This window comes from Gadus morhua, chromosome 5 (genome assembly GCF_902167405.1).
Source record: "Gadus morhua chromosome 5, gadMor3.0, whole genome shotgun sequence".
In the NCBI taxonomy this organism is placed as follows: Eukaryota; Metazoa; Chordata; class Actinopteri; order Gadiformes; family Gadidae; genus Gadus; species Gadus morhua.
In genome coordinates this window covers 23,803,420-23,822,339 of record NC_044052.1, presented here as the reverse complement: position 1 = coordinate 23,822,339, position 18,920 = coordinate 23,803,420, and the positions used below count along the sequence as shown (strand labels likewise).

General features: G+C 52.4%; 1 protein-coding gene across 2 annotated transcripts in view; it reads right to left on the bottom strand.

The window, feature by feature from the left end:
• Positions 1-485: 485 nt before the first annotated feature.
• stard9 (StAR-related lipid transfer (START) domain containing 9) overlaps positions 486-18,920 on the bottom strand; it is a 41,624-nt gene continuing 23,189 nt past the window's right edge. Inside the window, exons 10-24 of one of the 2 annotated variants that reach the window (XM_030356114.1) lie at positions 18,766-18,863; positions 18,345-18,557; positions 17,098-17,195; positions 15,904-15,981; positions 15,306-15,383; positions 14,584-14,763; positions 12,399-12,450; positions 11,526-11,651; positions 11,108-11,187; positions 10,463-10,515; positions 9,508-9,701; positions 8,695-9,193; positions 1,734-8,568; positions 1,104-1,328; positions 486-659 (exon numbers count right to left, since the gene is read on the bottom strand). In XM_030356114.1, coding sequence (XP_030211974.1) covers positions 636-659; positions 1,104-1,328; positions 1,734-8,568; positions 8,695-9,193; positions 9,508-9,701; positions 10,463-10,515; positions 11,108-11,187; positions 11,526-11,651; positions 12,399-12,450; positions 14,584-14,763; positions 15,306-15,383; positions 15,904-15,981; positions 17,098-17,195; positions 18,345-18,557; positions 18,766-18,863 — 8,833 coding nt within the window. In that variant the 3' untranslated portion in view covers positions 486-635. The remainder of the gene's footprint in view (positions 660-1,103; positions 1,329-1,733; positions 8,569-8,694; positions 9,194-9,507; positions 9,702-10,462; positions 10,516-11,107; positions 11,188-11,525; positions 11,652-12,398; positions 12,451-14,583; positions 14,764-15,305; positions 15,384-15,903; positions 15,982-17,097; positions 17,196-18,344; positions 18,558-18,765; positions 18,864-18,920) is intronic. The other variant, XM_030356115.1, reaches the window with a different exon arrangement.

The following is an 18,920-nucleotide window of genomic DNA, read 5'->3' as shown; positions in this document are numbered from 1 at the left end:
AGAATACCATTCTTCTCTTAGAATAGCATTCTTAGCCCCAGCGGGGTTCAAACCCCTGACCCTAGGTGGTGTTAAGGGTGCTACCAGTTGAGCAACACTGGGCCGCTACTGTATATTGTTGTAATATTCACATCGCCTAGTAAAATGAGTGTGTCTAATGTCTTTCATTTCACGTATTGAAATATGAATAAACCCAATCAAATAAAGAGGGAATAAACAAGTATAATTGTTTTTACTTCAGCACAAAAACACTAAAACAATGTTGAGGCAAATTGAAGGAACACATTAAAAAAGTCCCATTTACTTCGGAAAAACTGCTTCCCTATAATTTGGGGAAATCAGTGCTCTGTTATGGCACGCAATTAGGGGACGGAAGCCGGCCGGGCATCCCAATTAGGACTCCGCTAATGAGCACACCTGCACCGACCGAGCAATCAACACCGGCTAACGAGACGCCGGCGGCCGTCAGACGCACCTCGGTGCCGGCGGCCTCGCCCTGGAGCCGGGGCCGCCTCCTCTCCAGCTCCGTGCGCTGGCGAAGCCGCAGCCGGGCCCGCGAGAGCTTGCCGCGCGCCTCCTCCCGGGCCCGGCCGTAGTCCCGGAGGAGGTGCTGGATCTCCGAGGAGTAGCGGCCCTCACCTGGAAGAGGCACCTGGGCTCTGAGGGGGGGGTGGCGGGGGGGGGAAACAGCGCTTCAGTGTGTTAATGATACTGTCCTAAAGAAGGTTTCAATGTATGTTGGTATTAATGACCTTTAGACACTTTTAATGTAATTTAATATTACTGACCTTTAGATAGTTTTAATCTATGTTAATTACCTATAGAAAGTTGATATACTTAGCCTTTTTGATTCACAATACTTTATACTTACTTTCTTTAATTTGATCATCAATATAAATTAATATCATGTATAAATTAATTAATTAATATAGAATAATATAGAATATTCATCGAACTGTAAGCTACCCAAATCGAATCCAATTCCCTTTTATTTAAAATGTAAAATTAAACAGCTGCATTCCTTATATCCTAAACTGTGTTAGTCTTGAGAACAGACTCGTGAAAGCCGACCAATAAGCGTGCTGTGTGCCATATGGTCTTACCTGGTGCTGTCTGACACCTCCTGAGAGAGTGGCTGTGCTTGATGAGTGATAGGCCCGCCCCCCTGGGAGCAGGCTCCGCCCCCCTGGGGGCAGGCTCCGCCCCCCTGGGAGCCATCCCTGCTGGGACTCAGGCTTTGGGCCCTCCGGTAGCTCTGGATTCTGGCCTCTCTCTCCTGGAGCCTGGCCTCTCTCTCCTGCCTCAGCCCTTCCACGCTGTGCCGGTGTCTGGGAGGGAACAGGGAAGGGAGAACATACACATCGACGTGGATGAGACTTGAGAAGAATTGATAGGATGTTTAGGATGATTTAGCCGCTAGAAATATATGTTGACTTGACGTGGATTCGATCCATCGATCAAAAGATCAGTGGCAATTTTCAGGAATATTCAAGTTAATCCGCCTCGAATTTGCACTTTCTTTTTCTGATGTAACACCTGAACAGTTTAATAAAGGTGATCTTTGTGCAAATAATATAATTCACGTAGATTAAATAGATGCTCATAAACCATTGAGGATGCATTTGATATTTTCATCATTCATGTTTGAGATAACATGAACACCTAACAACACATTCATCTGTTCCAGATATTCAAACAGGTTTCCAAGTGAAGCCGTACGGACGCCGCCTCACCTGTGGTAGTGCTGCTGTCCGGTGGGCGTGGCCCCCACTGGCTCCGCCTCCTCCCAGGCCGCAGGCGACAGCAGCCTCAGCAGGGCGTCGGTCTCCCCGAGGCCGTGGTGCAGCCTGGCCTCCGCCAGCTCCACCGTCAGCTGGGGGGGGCCGGCCTCCGCCCGCACCCAGGCCATGACGCGCTCCCTCTCCCGCCGCAGCCTCTCCACCTCCCTCGCCGCCCCCCCCCCTCGGCCCCGCCTCCGCCGGCTCCTCCCACTCCTCCCGGCGGCCGGTGGCCACGCCCCCCTGCTGCTGGGCGTCCGTCAGGGGAGTGGTCCGTCTGTCCGGGTGACAGGCGGACGTGGGGCCGACGCCGACGCCCGACCAGTGGCTGAACTTGTTGTGCATGGGCAGGTCCTCTGGGAGCCGACCCCCAAGGTGGGGGGGGCCGGGGGGGGCTGCGGGAGGAGGAGGCGGGGACACGCTGGCGACGGGTCTCGCATTGAGGAGGATGTCGGTGTTGGACTCGCTGGGCGCCGTGGAAACGGCGTCATCCTCCGGGGTCGGGGCCTCGCTGGACGAGGAGGAGGCGGCGTTCCCGTGGCGACCGCGGCCGACAGAGTCGTCCCGGGTACTCCTGTCGTCACGGAGATCCGTGTCCTCCTGACCGCATGCGTCGCTGAGACGACCTCCAGGAAAGGGATAGCTCCGTCTTGTGATGCCGCCACAGGAAGTAGAAGTTCGATACGGGGGGGGGCTTTTCGCAGAGCCGCCGTTGGAGCTGATGGGGTCATTGTTGTTCTCTTCCTCTGGGATGATTTTCCTTTTAACGTTTCTATCAACGTGGGACTGAAGGCCTGTTGAAGTGATCCCCGCTCCCTTCGAGTTCGTTCCACTCACGCTTTCCACTGATGTTGATTCAACTGATTTATTTGAGGAAACATCGCCGAATAATCGGTCCATTGCATCTCGGTCCCTAACGAACATGCTTCCATTGTGTTTTCCGGGGGAGGGTGTAGAGTGCTTCCCGTTTGACTCGGTGCTCTTGCTGGAGCCCAGGGTGACAATGGGCGACGAGGCCCTGTCCGTGTACCTTCTCTGTTCCACGCAACACGAAGACCGCCCGGAATTCAAAGACGGAGTGGGGTTTGATAACCTGTGGCCGGTTTGAAAGAATCCTCGACTTTTGGTAACTGCCGTGCTTTGCTTCGAGTTGCTTGACCGAGCGGACGCTGTGTGACAACTTTTGGTTTTGGTCGGTTTCTCCGCAGCGGTCAAGCTGTGTGAGGCGTGATTCAGAAGATGATTCTCCACGCTTTCTTTTGCAGCCAACGTGTTTATCTTCAGGTCAGTCCCACTCCATTTCCTGTCCTCCGATCTGGCTTTTTCCATGACCACACCGGGACATCTCTCCCCATGGGAAACACTAAGTACATCAGAACCGATCACTGTGACTATCACGTTGACCTCATGGGGTCTGGCCCTCTCTGGAGGTGAAGACCATCGCTGGGGGATGTCTTTAACAAAAGACGTGAAGGTTGCTTCAGTCTGGATCCCGATATCAAAGGACGTATTGGTCCGGGTGGGGTCTTTAAGCTGACGCCGTGGCCCGGTGAAATCCGAAACGTTGACCTTTCTCCTTGGGCTGGGTTCCCCTGTCCTCATTCCCTGGACATCTCCCAGCAGGTCCGAGGTGCTGTGGATCAGCTGGGAGAGATGGGCGGACATGTTCTCCATGCTGGCCCAGGTGGGAGTGTCTCTAATGTCCTCTTTGGTTCTAGTGGTCGGTACGTGGGTTCTACTCCTCTGGTGCCGCTGGTTCCTGCCGAGGTCGGGAGCCGGGGCGGTCGTAGTCCGGGACCCTCGAGAGCCCCCGAGGGCCTGGGTCACACCACCCTCGGTCTGGGTGCCGTGGTCCTCAAACCTCCTGGGTCTTTGAGCTGGGCTCACGTCAACACCAGACTCGCGCTCCGAAGAGTAGAACAGCATGATGTCGTCCACGCGTCCGGAGCTGTTGGCGCTCGGACAGGAAGAGCCGCTGTTCATCGAGAGGCTGGCGAGGCCGTGGTCGAGACCAGACGACTGCTGACGCGACGCGTCTGAGACACGGTGAGGTGCGGTCCTTCCTCGCCCGCGCCAGTCCTCGCCGCTGCTGAGCGTGCTGGAGAGACCCTTGTGGTTGGCGAAGGTGCTCAGGTGGGAGTCGAAGGGAGAGTTCTGCCTGTTTAAGCCGTTGTCGACGCTACAACATCTCGTCATGCGCTTCTCAGCGCTGTTCAACAGTGGAGATTTGGAGGACAGGTCGACTGCGCTGCCAAATACCGGGGTCTTGTAACACTGATGGGGCGAGCGGTCCTCCTGGCACTGGCGAGCGAAGGGGTTGATGTCACTGGAGGCAAAATGCATCTGAGACTCCTGCGGTGCTCCAGGGCGATGGGATCGGCTCACTTTGAGATGGGGCGTGGTTCTCTCCTTATTTGGGGTTCTCATTGGTTGAGGTGTTGAAAGATGGCCCTTGGGGCAACGCTCCCTGGCTGGTCCCGGGTATATACCTGGATCCTGAGTAGAAAGGGTCTCCACTAGGGAAATACCGTCTGACCTTATTCTAGAAGTAGCTCTCTGGTCGCCTCCTGTTTGAGCGACCCTTGACTGACTAGACTTTAACTGCGTGGATTCGGGCCGACTGCGATGCACCCTGGGGAGGGACTCATCTTTCTCGTCTGACGAGGATCGGACTGCGGAATCCGAAGAGGAAGAGGAGTCTGGGTGAACCAGGGCATTGGACCTTCTGAATCTCTTAGGCCTCCCCTTCTTGTGCTGGGTGGCGTGGTTCCTCTGCTTGGTGGGACCCTGTATGGACACGTTGCTCTTTGAAACATCTCCTCCAACAGCATACGCGTTCCCCGCCGGATTCCGTGGCAGAGAAGCGATGGCGTGACTATCGTTGTTGCTGATAGTCGATGGAACCTGGGATTCTGTAATATTTGTATTTCTCCCCATTATGTCTGTCGTGTTGTTTTGCAGACAGTTGTCAATTATGGAGCGCTCGTTCAACCACTTTGCAATTTCATGATTGTTGTTGTGATAATTCATATTCACCACGCTCGTCTGAGCAGAGCTGTTTGAAAGGCTCTTATCACTTTTGGTAATGTGCCAGTTTCCAGGCATTCTCTGCGTTTTCAGTTCCCTGCTCTCATTAGCCAAATATCCAGGGATGTCTCCAGGTGACTTCACTGAGACAGGTTTGTCTACTGAGCCACTGCTGCTTTCACTGTGTGGCCCAGACAGGTGCACTCCTCCATCATAGAGCGACGTCATGGCAACAGAAACATGGCGGCCATCTTTGGAAGGATGACCTGTCTCTAACTCTGAGGTTTGGTTTGCATTAGGTTTGGGTTTGCATGAATCAACATCTTCATCCGTAAGAGCTGAGGCTGAATGTTCACCGAGACACAGCATGTCAGGGAAGACGTACTGAGGTGGTGGGGTGTCGGGTTTCAAGACCGGGGTAGCCGGACACGCCTGTCGTCTGACGGATTGTTTGGGGCCAATATTGAGACGGGCAGGAGTAGGATGACATGTTTCTGCCCGTGTTACCCTGTCTCCGTCACTCAGAGCGAACGGCGGATACGTCTCCAGAGACGCTCTGGGCCCACGTCGGGTGGGAATCCTATCCTGGAACGGGAGGAGGACCGGGAGCACGCAGCTGGAAGGATCTGTCTCTGCCTTATCGGAGAGAGAACCATCACCATTCAGTGGGATGTCTGACGTTGTCTCTGTGACGTTTGGAGCACGCTCCGTCGCTGCCGTTTCTTCGGCAGGCGGATGTATCTGGTCGTCGCTCCCCGAAGCCTGTTCTCCGTTCTGCGTGTCCGACCTCGTGTCCCGCTGAACCCCACCCTGTGGTACGGAGCGGCGTTCGGTAGAGGCGACCACCGCTTTCATCCGATCCCTTCCTTCATCTTTCGACGGCGTTCCTCTCCCTCCCGTCGACTCAGCAGCGCCGCGGGGGGGCTGAGCCGTGGCCCGGGTCCACTCTGAGACCGGGGTCTCCACTGAGCCTTGCGGCGGCAGGGCGAAGGGGGTCTCCTCTGAGTGGGGGGTCTCCGCCGAGCCGTGCGGCGGCAGGGCGGTCAGGCTGTGCCTTCTGCTCTGCCCGGCGTTATCCCGGCCCGTCAGAGAAGCCGATGTGAGGTGTCCTCTCACCACCTCGGCGATGCGGAGATCGATGGCGCTGCAGATGGCGTCCCAGTGACGCATCGGCTTCCTCCCATCCGGTTTACCTTTCCGGTCGACGATACCGACCGACGTTCCGAATCGCTTTTCCAAACCGGTCGTCTTATCTTTCTTTCTGTCTGCTTTAATTCTTTCAGAATCTCCGACAGAGATACTCCATAAGGAGCGGGTATCGTTGCTTTTAGGACCTTGATCCGGCAACGCCTTTTTCCGGTCAGTCTGGTTCCAGTCAGCCTTGCTCCGTGTCTGCCTGCTTGTTGGCTGGGACTCTATCCGGGCCTTCACGTTAGCACGGTCCGAATCGCGGCTGGGAATGTCCTCATCCCCGTCGGGGGCTTTCTCTTCTGTGTCACTGTTCTCGCTGAAGCCATCGGACCGACCGACTTCCCGCCTGCCGATTTGCGCGTGACAGAACGATTCTGGGGACCCTTCGTCGCTCCTCTTCGGGATCTTCAAGCCCCCGGCCACCGTCCCTTTGAGCTCCTTGTTCCTCTTTCTGGAGCTTTTACTAAGAGATCTAACAGGCTCAAGTTCAGAGCGGGGGGGTTCGGACGCGAGCTGTGATTGGTCCGCTGGGATGGAGACCTCTTTGGTATCGGGGTTCTCGTATGGCTTCACCTTGTTTGACATCTCAGTTTCGTGGGGATTGACCGGTACATGACCGTTCTTGGAGAGGTCATGGACTACATGGTGTGTTTGTTCATAGGACTCTGATGGATGAACGAAGGGGCAGACAACCGTCTCAGAGGAGTTGGTCGCACCGGTAGTCTCCATCCGGGTCACGCCCTTTAAAGCATGATCTAATTTGATTGGCTGCTGGCTTGTCAGGTTAATATGGCAAATCTCATTACTAGCAAGTGAAAGACATTCACTTCTCTCTGCAGTGGGTAATCCATCTTGGCATGCATAGGTTTGAACATCTACTGTTATCTTCTGCACACTTTCGAATAGCTTATTGTGTTGTGTGAGTCTTCTGCCATCATCATCAAGCCCAGTATCCCCTATTAACCTTAAAACATTCCCTGGTTCTGGAGTTGTTTCAGTGTCTGGAAAATATATGCCTGACAATTGGGCAGGAGCCTTGAGGTTCTGATCCTCCACGGTGACATGGACTCCTTCAGAGCTGCAGGACTCTGTGGAGGTACAGCTCCTAAACTTGCTCTGAGCGTCTGAAAGTTCGAGGCTGATCAGTCTTGGGCTGCTGCTACCGTTGCTGTTGACGTCCCCTGCTCGGTACAGGGCATTCTTCCGGCAGGCTGCAGGACATTCCCCGGAGACCCCTGGACTGTCGGCCGCCTCGGTGGAAGACCAGCCGTCGGTCAGGACCAGCTGGAGATCCGGTTCCCTCAGGCTGCAGCTGCTCAGAGAGCGAGGGCTGCCAGTGAGGGCGGTCCGCCTGTCAACCGACTCTTCCTTTGGCTTTTGAACAGCGGCCTCCATCGCGGATCCGGTTTCCACTCTCGCTTTCGGGTCAAGGCAGCCATTTCGTCTCCAACAGGCCTCTGCTGCTCTTCCCTGAGTACTTTCACCGTAGGCATGTCCCGGAACAGTGCCGATGTTAGATATCTTGATGTGCCTAAGGAGATGACGGGAGGAGTCTGTCAGCCGTGTGTGCATGGGCACCCCTGTCCTGGTCACCCTAGAGCGCAGGGTGCCGCCCTCTGGTGCCAAAGAGTCTCTGGACATCTGGCTGTCCACGCTGTCGCTCTCGCTCCCCAGAGCCTCCTCGTATCTCAGTTGTTCCACCAGCGCGGTGGCGTACGCTGAGGACAAGGAGTCCATGGAGAGGAAGCTGTCGCAGTCCGACGACCCTCCGTCACGTTCCCCCCCTATGTCCTCCGCCCATCCGGCCAGGCCCAGCCTCTCCACCCAGGAGCTGGTCTTGTTCATCAGGGCCTCCATGCTGCGCCAGCGGCGGTGTGTCACATCCTCGGGGAACGTCTTTCGGTCAAGCTCCTCGCAGGAGACGGTTTTAAGAGCGTGCTGGTTTCTGTTCGTCATGCCGGCGTCTGTCAGGCTCCACACTCTGCTGACCTTCCTCTGGTGAATTCTGTTCGTTCTGCCGACCGGTTTGGGGTTCCTTCGTCCATTCCCCACTGGCGGCGGCTTTCTGAACACTTTGGACAGTGCTGTCTTCAAACCCGGTCCTACAGATCGAGAGAAAACCTTCCGGATTGTTCCGAGCCCTTTATTGCCTCCTTGAGTCCTGACGTCCGCACACGCAATCTTCTGGACTTTTGGGTTTTCGACAGATGGATCCTTTTCCTTCTCATTGCTTATAGGCTGTACGGCAGTCCTTTGAGGTGACTTCAGACTCCCTCGGGGGTTCTGATTGGTCTTGAAGGTCAGGCTCCGGTTTGTGAGGAGCGGTTTCCTCTCTGGGCGTTCCTGGTAGCTGCGGGCCGGGGGGGACTCCCTGACACTTTGTTTGAGGTTTTCAGAGGAACCGTCTCTGCTCCTCGCTGCCCGACTCTGTCCCGATGACGCCCCGGCGGAACAGCTCCTGGTCCTCTCTCGAGGCAGACACTCGTCCGAAAGCCACTCCCTGCCAAAGCAATCCCCGCTCCTGGAGGGATCCACCGTCAGCTCTGTGGATCTGTTCCTCTTAAGGTAGCAGCTGCAGGACGGGGAATGAAACACAAATGAAAAGTTCGATCACATCTAAACACAGTCACACCGTCATGGTGTTTCGGCCGAGCACGCCAACCCCAATCGGCCACAACTCCAGCCACGCCCTGCTCACCTGAAAACGGGGGGTTGCTGGGGGTAGAGCCGCGACAGGATGTCCCCGGAGAAGGAGTGGCGGCGAGGGTTGCGAGACGGCGGTCCCCCAGACCCCCGGGGGGAGCCCGGCTCCGGGGAGTCTCCGGGGCTCCCCGGGCCGTGCGGCAGGGCCTGCTCCAGCCTCTGCAGCTCCCGCTTGGCCTCCAGCAGGTGGCGCTTGCGGGCGATCCGCTCCAGCTGGAGGTGCAGCCTCTTGCGGCGGACGCGGCCTTCGGCGCGGCGCAGGGCGTGGTTCCTCAGCAGCTCCTCCTGCACCACCTTCTTGATCGCCCGGAGCAGCCGGAGCGGGGGGGGGTGGTCCGGGACGCCGTCGTCGTCGGACCCCCGGGGGGCGCTGGAGAGTCGCTCCAGGAGGGGGGCTGGCAGGAGGTCCGCCTGCACCCCGGACTCCTGGGTCACCCTAGGGGAGGGGGCGGCGGACTGCAGGCGCTGCTTCTCCTGGAGGATCCATCGCTGGACTGTGGGCGGAGAGGGGAGGGCATCCTGATCACCCACTGCTTTATTGATCCGCTCGTTTCCTCGTTCACAACACGGTCGATGGGAAAGCTCCCGTCCATCATTGGTTAATGTGGACGGATACTATATCATCAAAGTTCATAATTGATCATTGACAACTGTATATAGTTTGACATGATTATCCTCAGGATAGGAAATCCAATAAATGATGTTTGATCAATGATGGTGTTGGTCAGATATATGAAATAAACAACCGCACGTTGGGTCTGATCAGCGTGTGTCTTTAGTGTGTGTGTGTGTTGTGTGTTTGTGTGACCTTCGGCGTGCTGCTGCGTCAGCTGGGCCTGCTCCGTCTCCAGCTCCCCCTCCGCCCTCCTCTGCTCCTCCTGGATCTCCTTCCTCAGGGCCTCCACGTACCCCTGCTGCTCCTCCACCCGCTGCCTGGCGGAGGACCCCCCGCTGGGGGAGAGGGCGGTGACCGGCCCGCCCGGAGGGTCCGCTCCTCCCGTGCTGTGGGGGGGAGAGAGAGGGGGGGAGGGAGGGAGAGAGAGAGGGGGGGGAGAGAGAGGGAGGGGGGAGAGAGAGAGAGAGAGAGAGAGGGAGGGAGGGGGGAGAGAATGAGAGAGAGAGACATCGAGAGAGAGGGGGAGAGAGAGAGAGGGGAGAGAATGAGAGAGAGAGACGGGAGGGAGGGGGGAGAGAATGAGAGAGAGGAAGGGAGAAAGAGAAAAAGAGAGATAGAGAGAGAAAAAGAGAGAAAATGAAAATGAAAAAGAAGGAGAGAAAGAAAGAAAGAAAGAAAGAAAGAAAGAAAGAAAGAAAGAAAGAAATGCAGATGTAGCTGACAAATGAATACAAAGCTCCTTTCAAGCCTTTGGACTCAGTAAATATTTACGAACAAAATTTTGAAATGTCGAATCACAACACATCTCTCCTCACTACCCAGTGAGCGTTCATGCAGTAGTTGGCGTCAAAGGGACTGTTGTTTGGGTTAAGTTCTGTAACTAGGCTGGTTACTTAGCAACCGCCTCATCCTGTCCGGTAAACAACTGACAGAGGAAGTTGAAATCAACTGCAAACACGTACACATGCAAACACATGGGCCAGCACGCACACACATATACACACGTGCACTCTCCCGCACACACACACACACACACACACACACAGACGCACCACAAAGGATTTGCTGATACATATAGAATACGTTAAAAATAATGTACTGTGTACAGGAAATAGAAAAGAAGTGTGTGTTTTCTCCAGGTGTGTACCTTGAACACGATGTGAAGGGACAGAGTTCCCTGTAGCCGCCATCCCCGATGGCCTGGACACAGACACAGAATACAAACACGTTATCAGAGGAGTATTGACCTCTATCGAAACGTCACCCTAAACTAGCATTCCATTCATGCATCCGTCATTAGAATCCAGAACTAGACTCACAACCCAAACAAATTGATCTGTTGATAATTTATAGATGAAGACACTAATGGAGAGGATATTTTATTTAGAAGCACTTTCATGTCGCTAAGAGTTGCATAAATTAGACGGTAAATCTTAAGTGCTAATTAACACTCGACATTGAATACAAAAACCTTCATTACCCTACCATCAGCCTCCTCATCACCCCCATTATCATCCATTAACAATTCTAGCATCATCAGCATCATCATCCTCTTCATCATCACCACCATGACCACCCCCCCCACAAATCATTAGCCATCTTCATCATCACCGTCACCACAATTCCCATAATCATCATCATCACTTCATCACTATCTTCATCAGAACCATCCTAACTATTATCACATCCCCCATCAGCATCACCACCAGGACCCTCATCATCATCATCATCATCCTCCTCCTCCTCCTCGTTATCTCCCCCCCCCCCCCCCCCCCAGATGACCCGGGCTCACCCTTCTCCTCTCCCTGAGGACCGCTGCCTCGGCGGGGTGGTTGAAGCGGAACCTGTGGGTGCCCAGAGTGATCACAGCGCCTGGGGACGAGAGAGAGAGAGAGAGAGAGAGAGAGAGAGAGAGAGAGAGAGAGAGAGAGAGAGAGAGAGAGAGAGAGAGAGAGAGAGAGAGAGATGGTACATTTAGCATCCCAAGTTGTGCCCTCCAGTGACACAGCATCCCTGTATCCGAGGCTTGGTTGCTAGGTGTGTTTCCATGATAACGTGGCGTTGTGGAGGCTGGGGTGGATCTTCGCTTTTATGCGGGTCTCAGTTTTTAAAATGAAAAAAATGGAAATGAATATTTTACTGTCGGCTTCACATTTCGTCTAAAAACAGATTATTTTGGTGATGGATGGGCCGCAGGGGGCGGGGCTTACCCTGGGCCAACCGGCAGGGGTCGCTGACCTCCCTGTCGTCGACGAGGCAGGCGGAGCACGCCATTGGTTGGAGCGTCACCACACCCCCTTCGTTCACGATCTCACAGCTGCCATCGCCCTGCAGCACTGGACACACACACACACACACACAAACATGCACGCACACACAACATAAGGCACACACACACATACACACACAGCATTCAAACCCCACACACACACACCCACCCACACACACACACACACGTGCACACGGTGAACACAACACACACAAGCAGAGCAGTCAGTTCGGAAACAGCTGTAGCAAAGCGTTCTGAAATTGAATCGGCTAGATTTGTTCAACATTTGATCTTGGAAAATCTGTAAAAGTCAAGTTGATCTCGACAGCCATGTGTCAACTACAACTCTGAACCCTAAAGCTTCTGTCAGGCATAACAGACTAACACCCCTCTTAACGTTTTTAGTCCCTTCTGCAGAAAACGACTTATCATCTTTGAAATCCTAAAACATTTGCGTTTGAGAATTCGATTTTCACAAGGGCACATGAGCAGCTTATCGCAGCTCTGTTGTGTTTGGAATATGAACAAACAGTCCAGTTAATGGACTTCTTCCCCCCCGTGTCGAAGCGTCACCATTAGCATGCGGCGCGCAGCGCAGCGTGTTCGCATCAAGCCGCGAGCCGGAGCTCTTTGATGCCAACGCATACTGATGACCTCATCAGTATGCGTCTGAAGGTCGCTCCTGTGATGTTAACCTCCAGTGGACTGTGAAAACGATATCCCCCCCCCCGTCTTAACAGGATGGATCTGGTTCAGGTCGGACGCGCCGCCCCGGTTCACCGGGCTGTGGAGGTGGAGGTGAAAGAGGTTCTACCTATCTGGGCGTCTTCCGGTCGGTTGGGGGGTCCGATGCGCGTCACTCCTTCCTGTGACGGAGGAACGATAACACAGCCGTCAGGATAACGACAAAGTAATTGACAACAAACAAACAAAATTGAAAAGAAAGCATTGAGGCATTTTCCGACCACAACTAAATAGAGATAGCAGTCGAAATATATAGATAATATATAAACACCTGAAAATAGTACGACGTAATCATTAATCATTATAGCGCCGGGAATTGGAATGTGGGCATCGAACCCGGGTACTTTCGGCTGGGAGTCGATCACCCAAGATCCCCCCCCCATATAGTCTATCATCCAAAGCACAACACAAAACCAATTTAGGTCAACAATTGCCTTTGTATGTGTGTGTGTGTGCGTGCGTGCGTGCGTGCGTGCGTGCGTGCGTGCGTGCGTGCGTGCCTGTGTGTGCGTACAGTAACATCAGCAGTGTGGGGGCGGGCTCCAGGGAACGATCCCGAGCCAATTAAAACAAGCAGGTCGCTGCATCGAGCAGCAGCTCCGCACCGCTAACCTCCCCTCACTGATCCACTTATCGGTGCGTCGATAGAGGCGGACCTCCCCCCCCCCTCCCCCCACACACACCCCCGCCTTCCCGCCTCGATGGATGAAACAGCTTTTATTTATATGAAACCCCACAGGCACCTCGAGGGAACGCACACTTCCTTTAGCATTCAGGAAGTGATGCGATGGCTCGGCCTGCGGGCGTGCCTGTCATTGTCAGAATGAGGTCGGCGCCGGGGGTCCCGGGGGGGGGGGGGGGTTCACCGCTAAGAGCTTCTGATCCGACCTCGCTTTAGGTATTTAAAGGAAACACAAAGGGAAAGAAAACAGTGGGAGAGGATAAAGGAGCAGGCAGAGAAAATGCTGGAAGACGAGAAGACGGAAGAAATAGAAGATGGCAGAAATGCACTTGAGGAGGTTGCGCCTGAGGAGGTTGGTGTTTGTTTGCAGAACAAAGAGGAAGCAAGGTAGGAAGGAGAGGGAGAGAGGGAAGTAGGAAGGAGAGGGAGAGGGAGAGGCAGAGAAAGAGGAGTCATTTTTAAACTTGTTGAAACAGCTGTCAGACAGTGGGAAGGAGAAATTTGGAGGAAAGGAAGATATAGTGGGTGGATTGTATAAAGGCCTGTGTTTGCGTATATGTGTTTGAGTGCGTGAGTGCACTTTTGTGTGCGTCCCTGCGCGTGCGTGCGTGCGTACATGTGTGTGTGTGTGTGTGTGTGCGTTCGTGCAATAGGATGAGGAGTAGGAGGAGGAGGGAGTAAGCCGGAGACAGGAAGTCAGAGAGAGATTCAGTCACTTCTTCCTCTAGGCTGTGTAATTACAACAGGTTCTTCTGCACATTGAATTGTTCGTCCACTCAACGAATAACGGCACATGGACAGGGTCTACGGCGATCTGAAGCGATGGGAGACTGAACGCTTAGCAGGAAGTGAAATAGAAGACAGGCTGTAGAACTACAATGGGCAAGTCCACATACAGACTTGTCTTATAAATATAAGACATTATCATAATAATGATATCATTCTCCTACTCATTCGCTTGTAAAGCTGGTGTCCTATTTGAGTGAGTTCTCCCATTCTAAAGTGGTAGAAGGCATTATCATCCACTATGTACCTTGAGGTTATGAAGACAACATTCCCTGTGTACTCTGATACATAAGATATAATAAAATACAGTATTATCATAATCTTTACAATCATTATCACTGAGCTGGTGGAAGACAATATTATGACAATTATTATCCTCATTATCCATGTGTACCCTGAGGTGGTTGAAGACATTATCATTATCCTCATTATCATTATCCTAATGATCATTATCATTATCCTCATTCCGTACCCTGAGGTGTTGGAAGACATTATCATTATCCTCATTATCATTATCCTAATGATCCTTATGATTATCCTCATTATCATTATCATTATCCTCATTATCATTATCATTATCCTCATTATCATTATCCTCATTATCATTATCCTCATTATCATTATCCTAATGATCCTTATCATTATCCTCATTATCATTATCCTCATTATCATTATCCTACTGATCCTTATCATTATCCTCATTATCATTATCCTCATTATCATTATCCTAATGATCCTTATCATTATCCTCATTATCATTATCATTATCCTTATCCTGGTTCCGTACCCTGAGGTGGTGGAACAGCACCCCGGGGCTCAGGACGTCCCGGTCCAGGCTGACGAGGTGCGGCTGCAGGGCGTGGACCAGCAGGCCGGCCTGGTGGCGGTTGACGTCCAGCCCGTACTGCTCCAGCAGCACCTGCTTCTCCCTCCACCCCTCGGACCAGTCCTTCGTCAGCTGCTCCACCTGACACGGCCCAGGTCAGAGGTCAGAGGTCAGAGGTCGGAGGTCGGACGTGAGTGAGTGACTGAGTGAGCGAGCGTGTGCGTTTGTTTATAAGTGTGTCTGTGTGTGTATATGTGTGTGTGTGTGGGCTCATCCTCAGTATAAAATGTAAGAATATGTAATACGTCTATGGAAATATGTAAACGTGAACCTCTATAATCAACAACATAATAAAAGCACCGCAGCTATACAAGCCTTATGTTTGGAGCTATCGATTAAAGCTGTCGAACGTGGGCACCGATACCTTTCATTCATCTATAAGAACGACAAAAAATAATAAATAAAAAAAGACTTCACGTATTCACTACATACTTTTCGAACTATCCAAGTCATCCGACGGCATCATAAACCCTGGGGCCCGAGAGACTACAATAGGCCCTCTATAATTCACCAACCAACTTCTACGAACAAACTTTAATATTTAGAGGACATCTTTAAACTTAATCCAAGAGACTAGAAGGAGCTGACAGACGTCGCCATAGCAACAGTGACAGGAGCGGTACCTTGAGCTCGTTCTGGAGCAACATGTCCGATAGGTTCCCGTCCCGCTCCTCGCTCAGAGAGGGGCTGAGGTTACGCTGCTGTAGAGAGAGAGAGAGAGAGAGAGAGAGGGAGAGGGAGAAAAAACACGAGAGAGAGAGAGAGAGAGAGACAAAGGTAGAGAGAATGAGAACGAGAGAGAACGAGAACGAGAGAGAGAGAGAGAGAGAGAGAGAGAGAGAGAGAGGGAGAGGGAGAAAAAACACGAGAGAGAGAGAGAGAGACAAAGGTAGAGAGAATGAGAACGAGAGAGAACGAGAACGAGAGAGAGAGAGAGAGAGAGAGAAAGGTAGAGAGAACAAGCACAAGAGAGAGAACGAGAACGAGAAAGAGAACGAGAGAGAGAGAGAGAGAGAGATGTCACATTGGTGTTTGCCATTGTACTACATCAGGCTGAAAAACAGTTTTTATAAAAATTTAACAAACTGACAATTTCAGACAGAGATCTATGTCAAAACGTCTCAGCTCTACCAGAAATGAGCCTGATTGGACTGCAGTACTGACTCCTAAAGATATGATGCTTTTGTATTAATGTCCTGGTTGTTTCCACGGCAACCTCACCATCTGGAAGCTGAGCAGCATGCTCTTCAGACGGTCCACCTCCTGCCGCAGCTCTCTGATCAGCCTGACACTGGCGTCCTGTAGGGACACAGAACACAGTGACCCTTCTGACCCCTGACCCCAGAACACAGTGACCCTTCTGACCCCTGACCCCAGAACACAGTGACCCTTCTGACCCCTGACCCAAGAACACAGCGACCCTTCGGACCCCTGACCCAAGAACACAGTGACCCTTCTGACCCCTGACCCAAGAACACAGTGACCCTTCTGACCCCTGACCCATGAACACAGTGACCCTTCTGACCCCTGACCCAAGAACACAGTGACCCTTCTGACCCCTGACCCAAGAACACAGTGACCCTTCTGACCCCTGACCCAAGAACACAGTGACCCTTCTGACCCCTGACCCAAGAACACAGTGACCCTTCTGACCCCTGACCCAAGAACACAGTGACCCTTCTGACCCCTGACCCCAGAACACAGTGACCCCAGAGTACACTGACCCCAGAAGACAGTGACCCAAGAACACAGTGACTATTCTGACCCCCGACCCCTGACAACAGAGTACAGTGACCCCAGAGTACAGTGACCCGTCTGCCCCGAACCGACCTCCCAGAACCCACCGCCCAGAACACATTGACCTCCCAGAACACAGTGACCTCCCAGAACACAGTGACCTCCCAGAACACAGTGACCCCAGAACACAGTGACCTCCCAGAACACAGTGACCCCAGAACACAGTGACCCCAGAACACAGTGACCTCCCAGAACACAGTGACCTCCCAGAACACAGTGACCAGTGACCAGTGGGTTCTGACCCGACCCCACCTGACCTAGTCACTCACTCAGTCATATGCAGCGTCCAGAAAAACATCTGCTGCTGAGTCAGCAATGGATAATCAAATAAATAATTGGATTTAATTACCAAGACATTATTATTGTTATTGTTATTCTACTGTACTGAAGCTGTAGAAGTTATATTACAATCAATGCAATTATATAAAGTTCATTCGTTAAATTAATACACTATCAGCTTTAATCATCACACAAACTGTATTTGTGGTCAATAAACACTAAGCTCCTACAGCAGCAGCCTTGTAGTCAGGTATACACACGACCGTGTAGACAGTTAAACATAAGTCATTGTGAACAAACAGACACAAAGGAGAGAGTTGAGGCTCTCTGGAGGCCGACCTCGTTAACTCGCGGTTTGTTGACGATGTTCTTGGCGTGCGCTGCGTAGCGTAGCGTGCTAAGCGTCTCGTTGTAGCTGCTTCCCGACGGCGATACGGCTGTATGATGACAAGACAAACATGCTTATGGTGCGTTCCAGGCCGCCCGTAACCCGTGTTTTCACAACCTTCTACCCGTGAAAGTGCCCTGGAAGGGCAGTCAAACCTGCAACTTACTACCCATGAACTCGTACCAGACCGATGTACTCCAAGTTACAGCTCGCAACTTAAGGGCTAAAAAGTGTCCCTGGAACGCAGCTTAATGCTATGTTATATCATACTCTGAAGTCGGCAGTTAGAACAGCACAGTTGTCACTGTTTGGTAAATGGAAGTTTACGTTACATTTACATTCAGGGCGCTTGGCAGACGCTTTTATCCACAGCAACTGAGTACATTTGTCATAAGAAAGAGAAACAACAATATATCGCTGTCGGTACAGTAAGGATGTTCATAGAACCAAGTGCCAAGCACTTACAATCGGTAGGTTGACGGAACACTAAATGTATGCATCCATTTTCTCCAAATTCATAAATAGAGGTGTTATTTAGCAAAACACATTTTGCTACACTAACAAACCTAAAGGTAAAAGTAATAAAATCAAGTCGTTAATCGTGTGAAAACACAGTTTAGATGTTTTAATTTGACTGAGCCACTGAACAGTTTGAACGCGGCTAAAATGCATGGCTGGCGCTTTCCTGTTCCCTGCGTCTGGCTGCCTGCTGCGCTGCGCCTCAGAGGAATGTAACGTAAAGGAAACACACAGTCAGGGTAACCACCGCCAGCTGCCGTCAATTACAAATCAACGCCCCCGCCCCCATTAGTCTGCCACCCCTGGCCCCCCCCCACCACACTAATGGATTCCACTGCCTTGAGCAGGGACTAACGTTCTTTGCATTGCTAATCTGCATTTCTGCTGTGGGGCGTCTACAGACAAGGGTGTAATGTTAGACTCCCAGCTGCAAGGTTTTGTGCTCCGGGGCAATCGGGTCCCCGATTGCCCCGGAGCACAAAACCTTGCAGCTGGGAGTCTAACATTACACCCTTGTCTGTAGACGCCCTTGATCAAGATGCCCTTACTATCACTCTTAATTCACTTGAGACGAGTGAATATACAGAAACATGCCTCTATATCAGTTTCCTGAAACACAGCACCATGTCCTGTAGTATCGAGTCACATCAACGGGGGACACACTGGAGAACGGACTCACTGGCGATCATGATGGTCTTGGAGTTCCCTCCCAGACTGTCTTTCAGAAGCCAAGTGAGGACCGAGTCTCGGTAGGGGATGAAGCAGTGTCTTCGTCCTCCTCCTCCCCCCCTCCCAGAGTTGGAGAGGTTGAGGCTTCCCCCCAGGCTGCCCTCCCCCTCGCTGGCCATGCTGTTGATACTCTGGCAGCTGTTGGACATCTGGGAGTTCTGGGCTGTAGGGGTGTGTGTGTGTGGGGGGGGGGATATTATGTGAAGCAGGTTACCCATGCATGTCAATCTCAAACACAAACCGATCGCTAAACACAAAAAAGACCAAATAACCTTTGGCCCGATCTCGTCATCTCCTGGAACAATCTGCAGATTTGATTAGTGTATTCACAGAAAGGCGTGTGGTTTAGCAGGGAGGAGGTGTGTGTTTACCGAGAGCCGAGATGACGATGCCCAGGGTGACCAGAGACTTGTTGATGCTGGAGCCCTCCGTCAGTCTGTCCCTGCAGTAGTGTGGGTCGGCCCGTTCACTGGAACGCACACACCACACACACAGCAGTCTTAACCTGGTCAACTAAAACACTTAA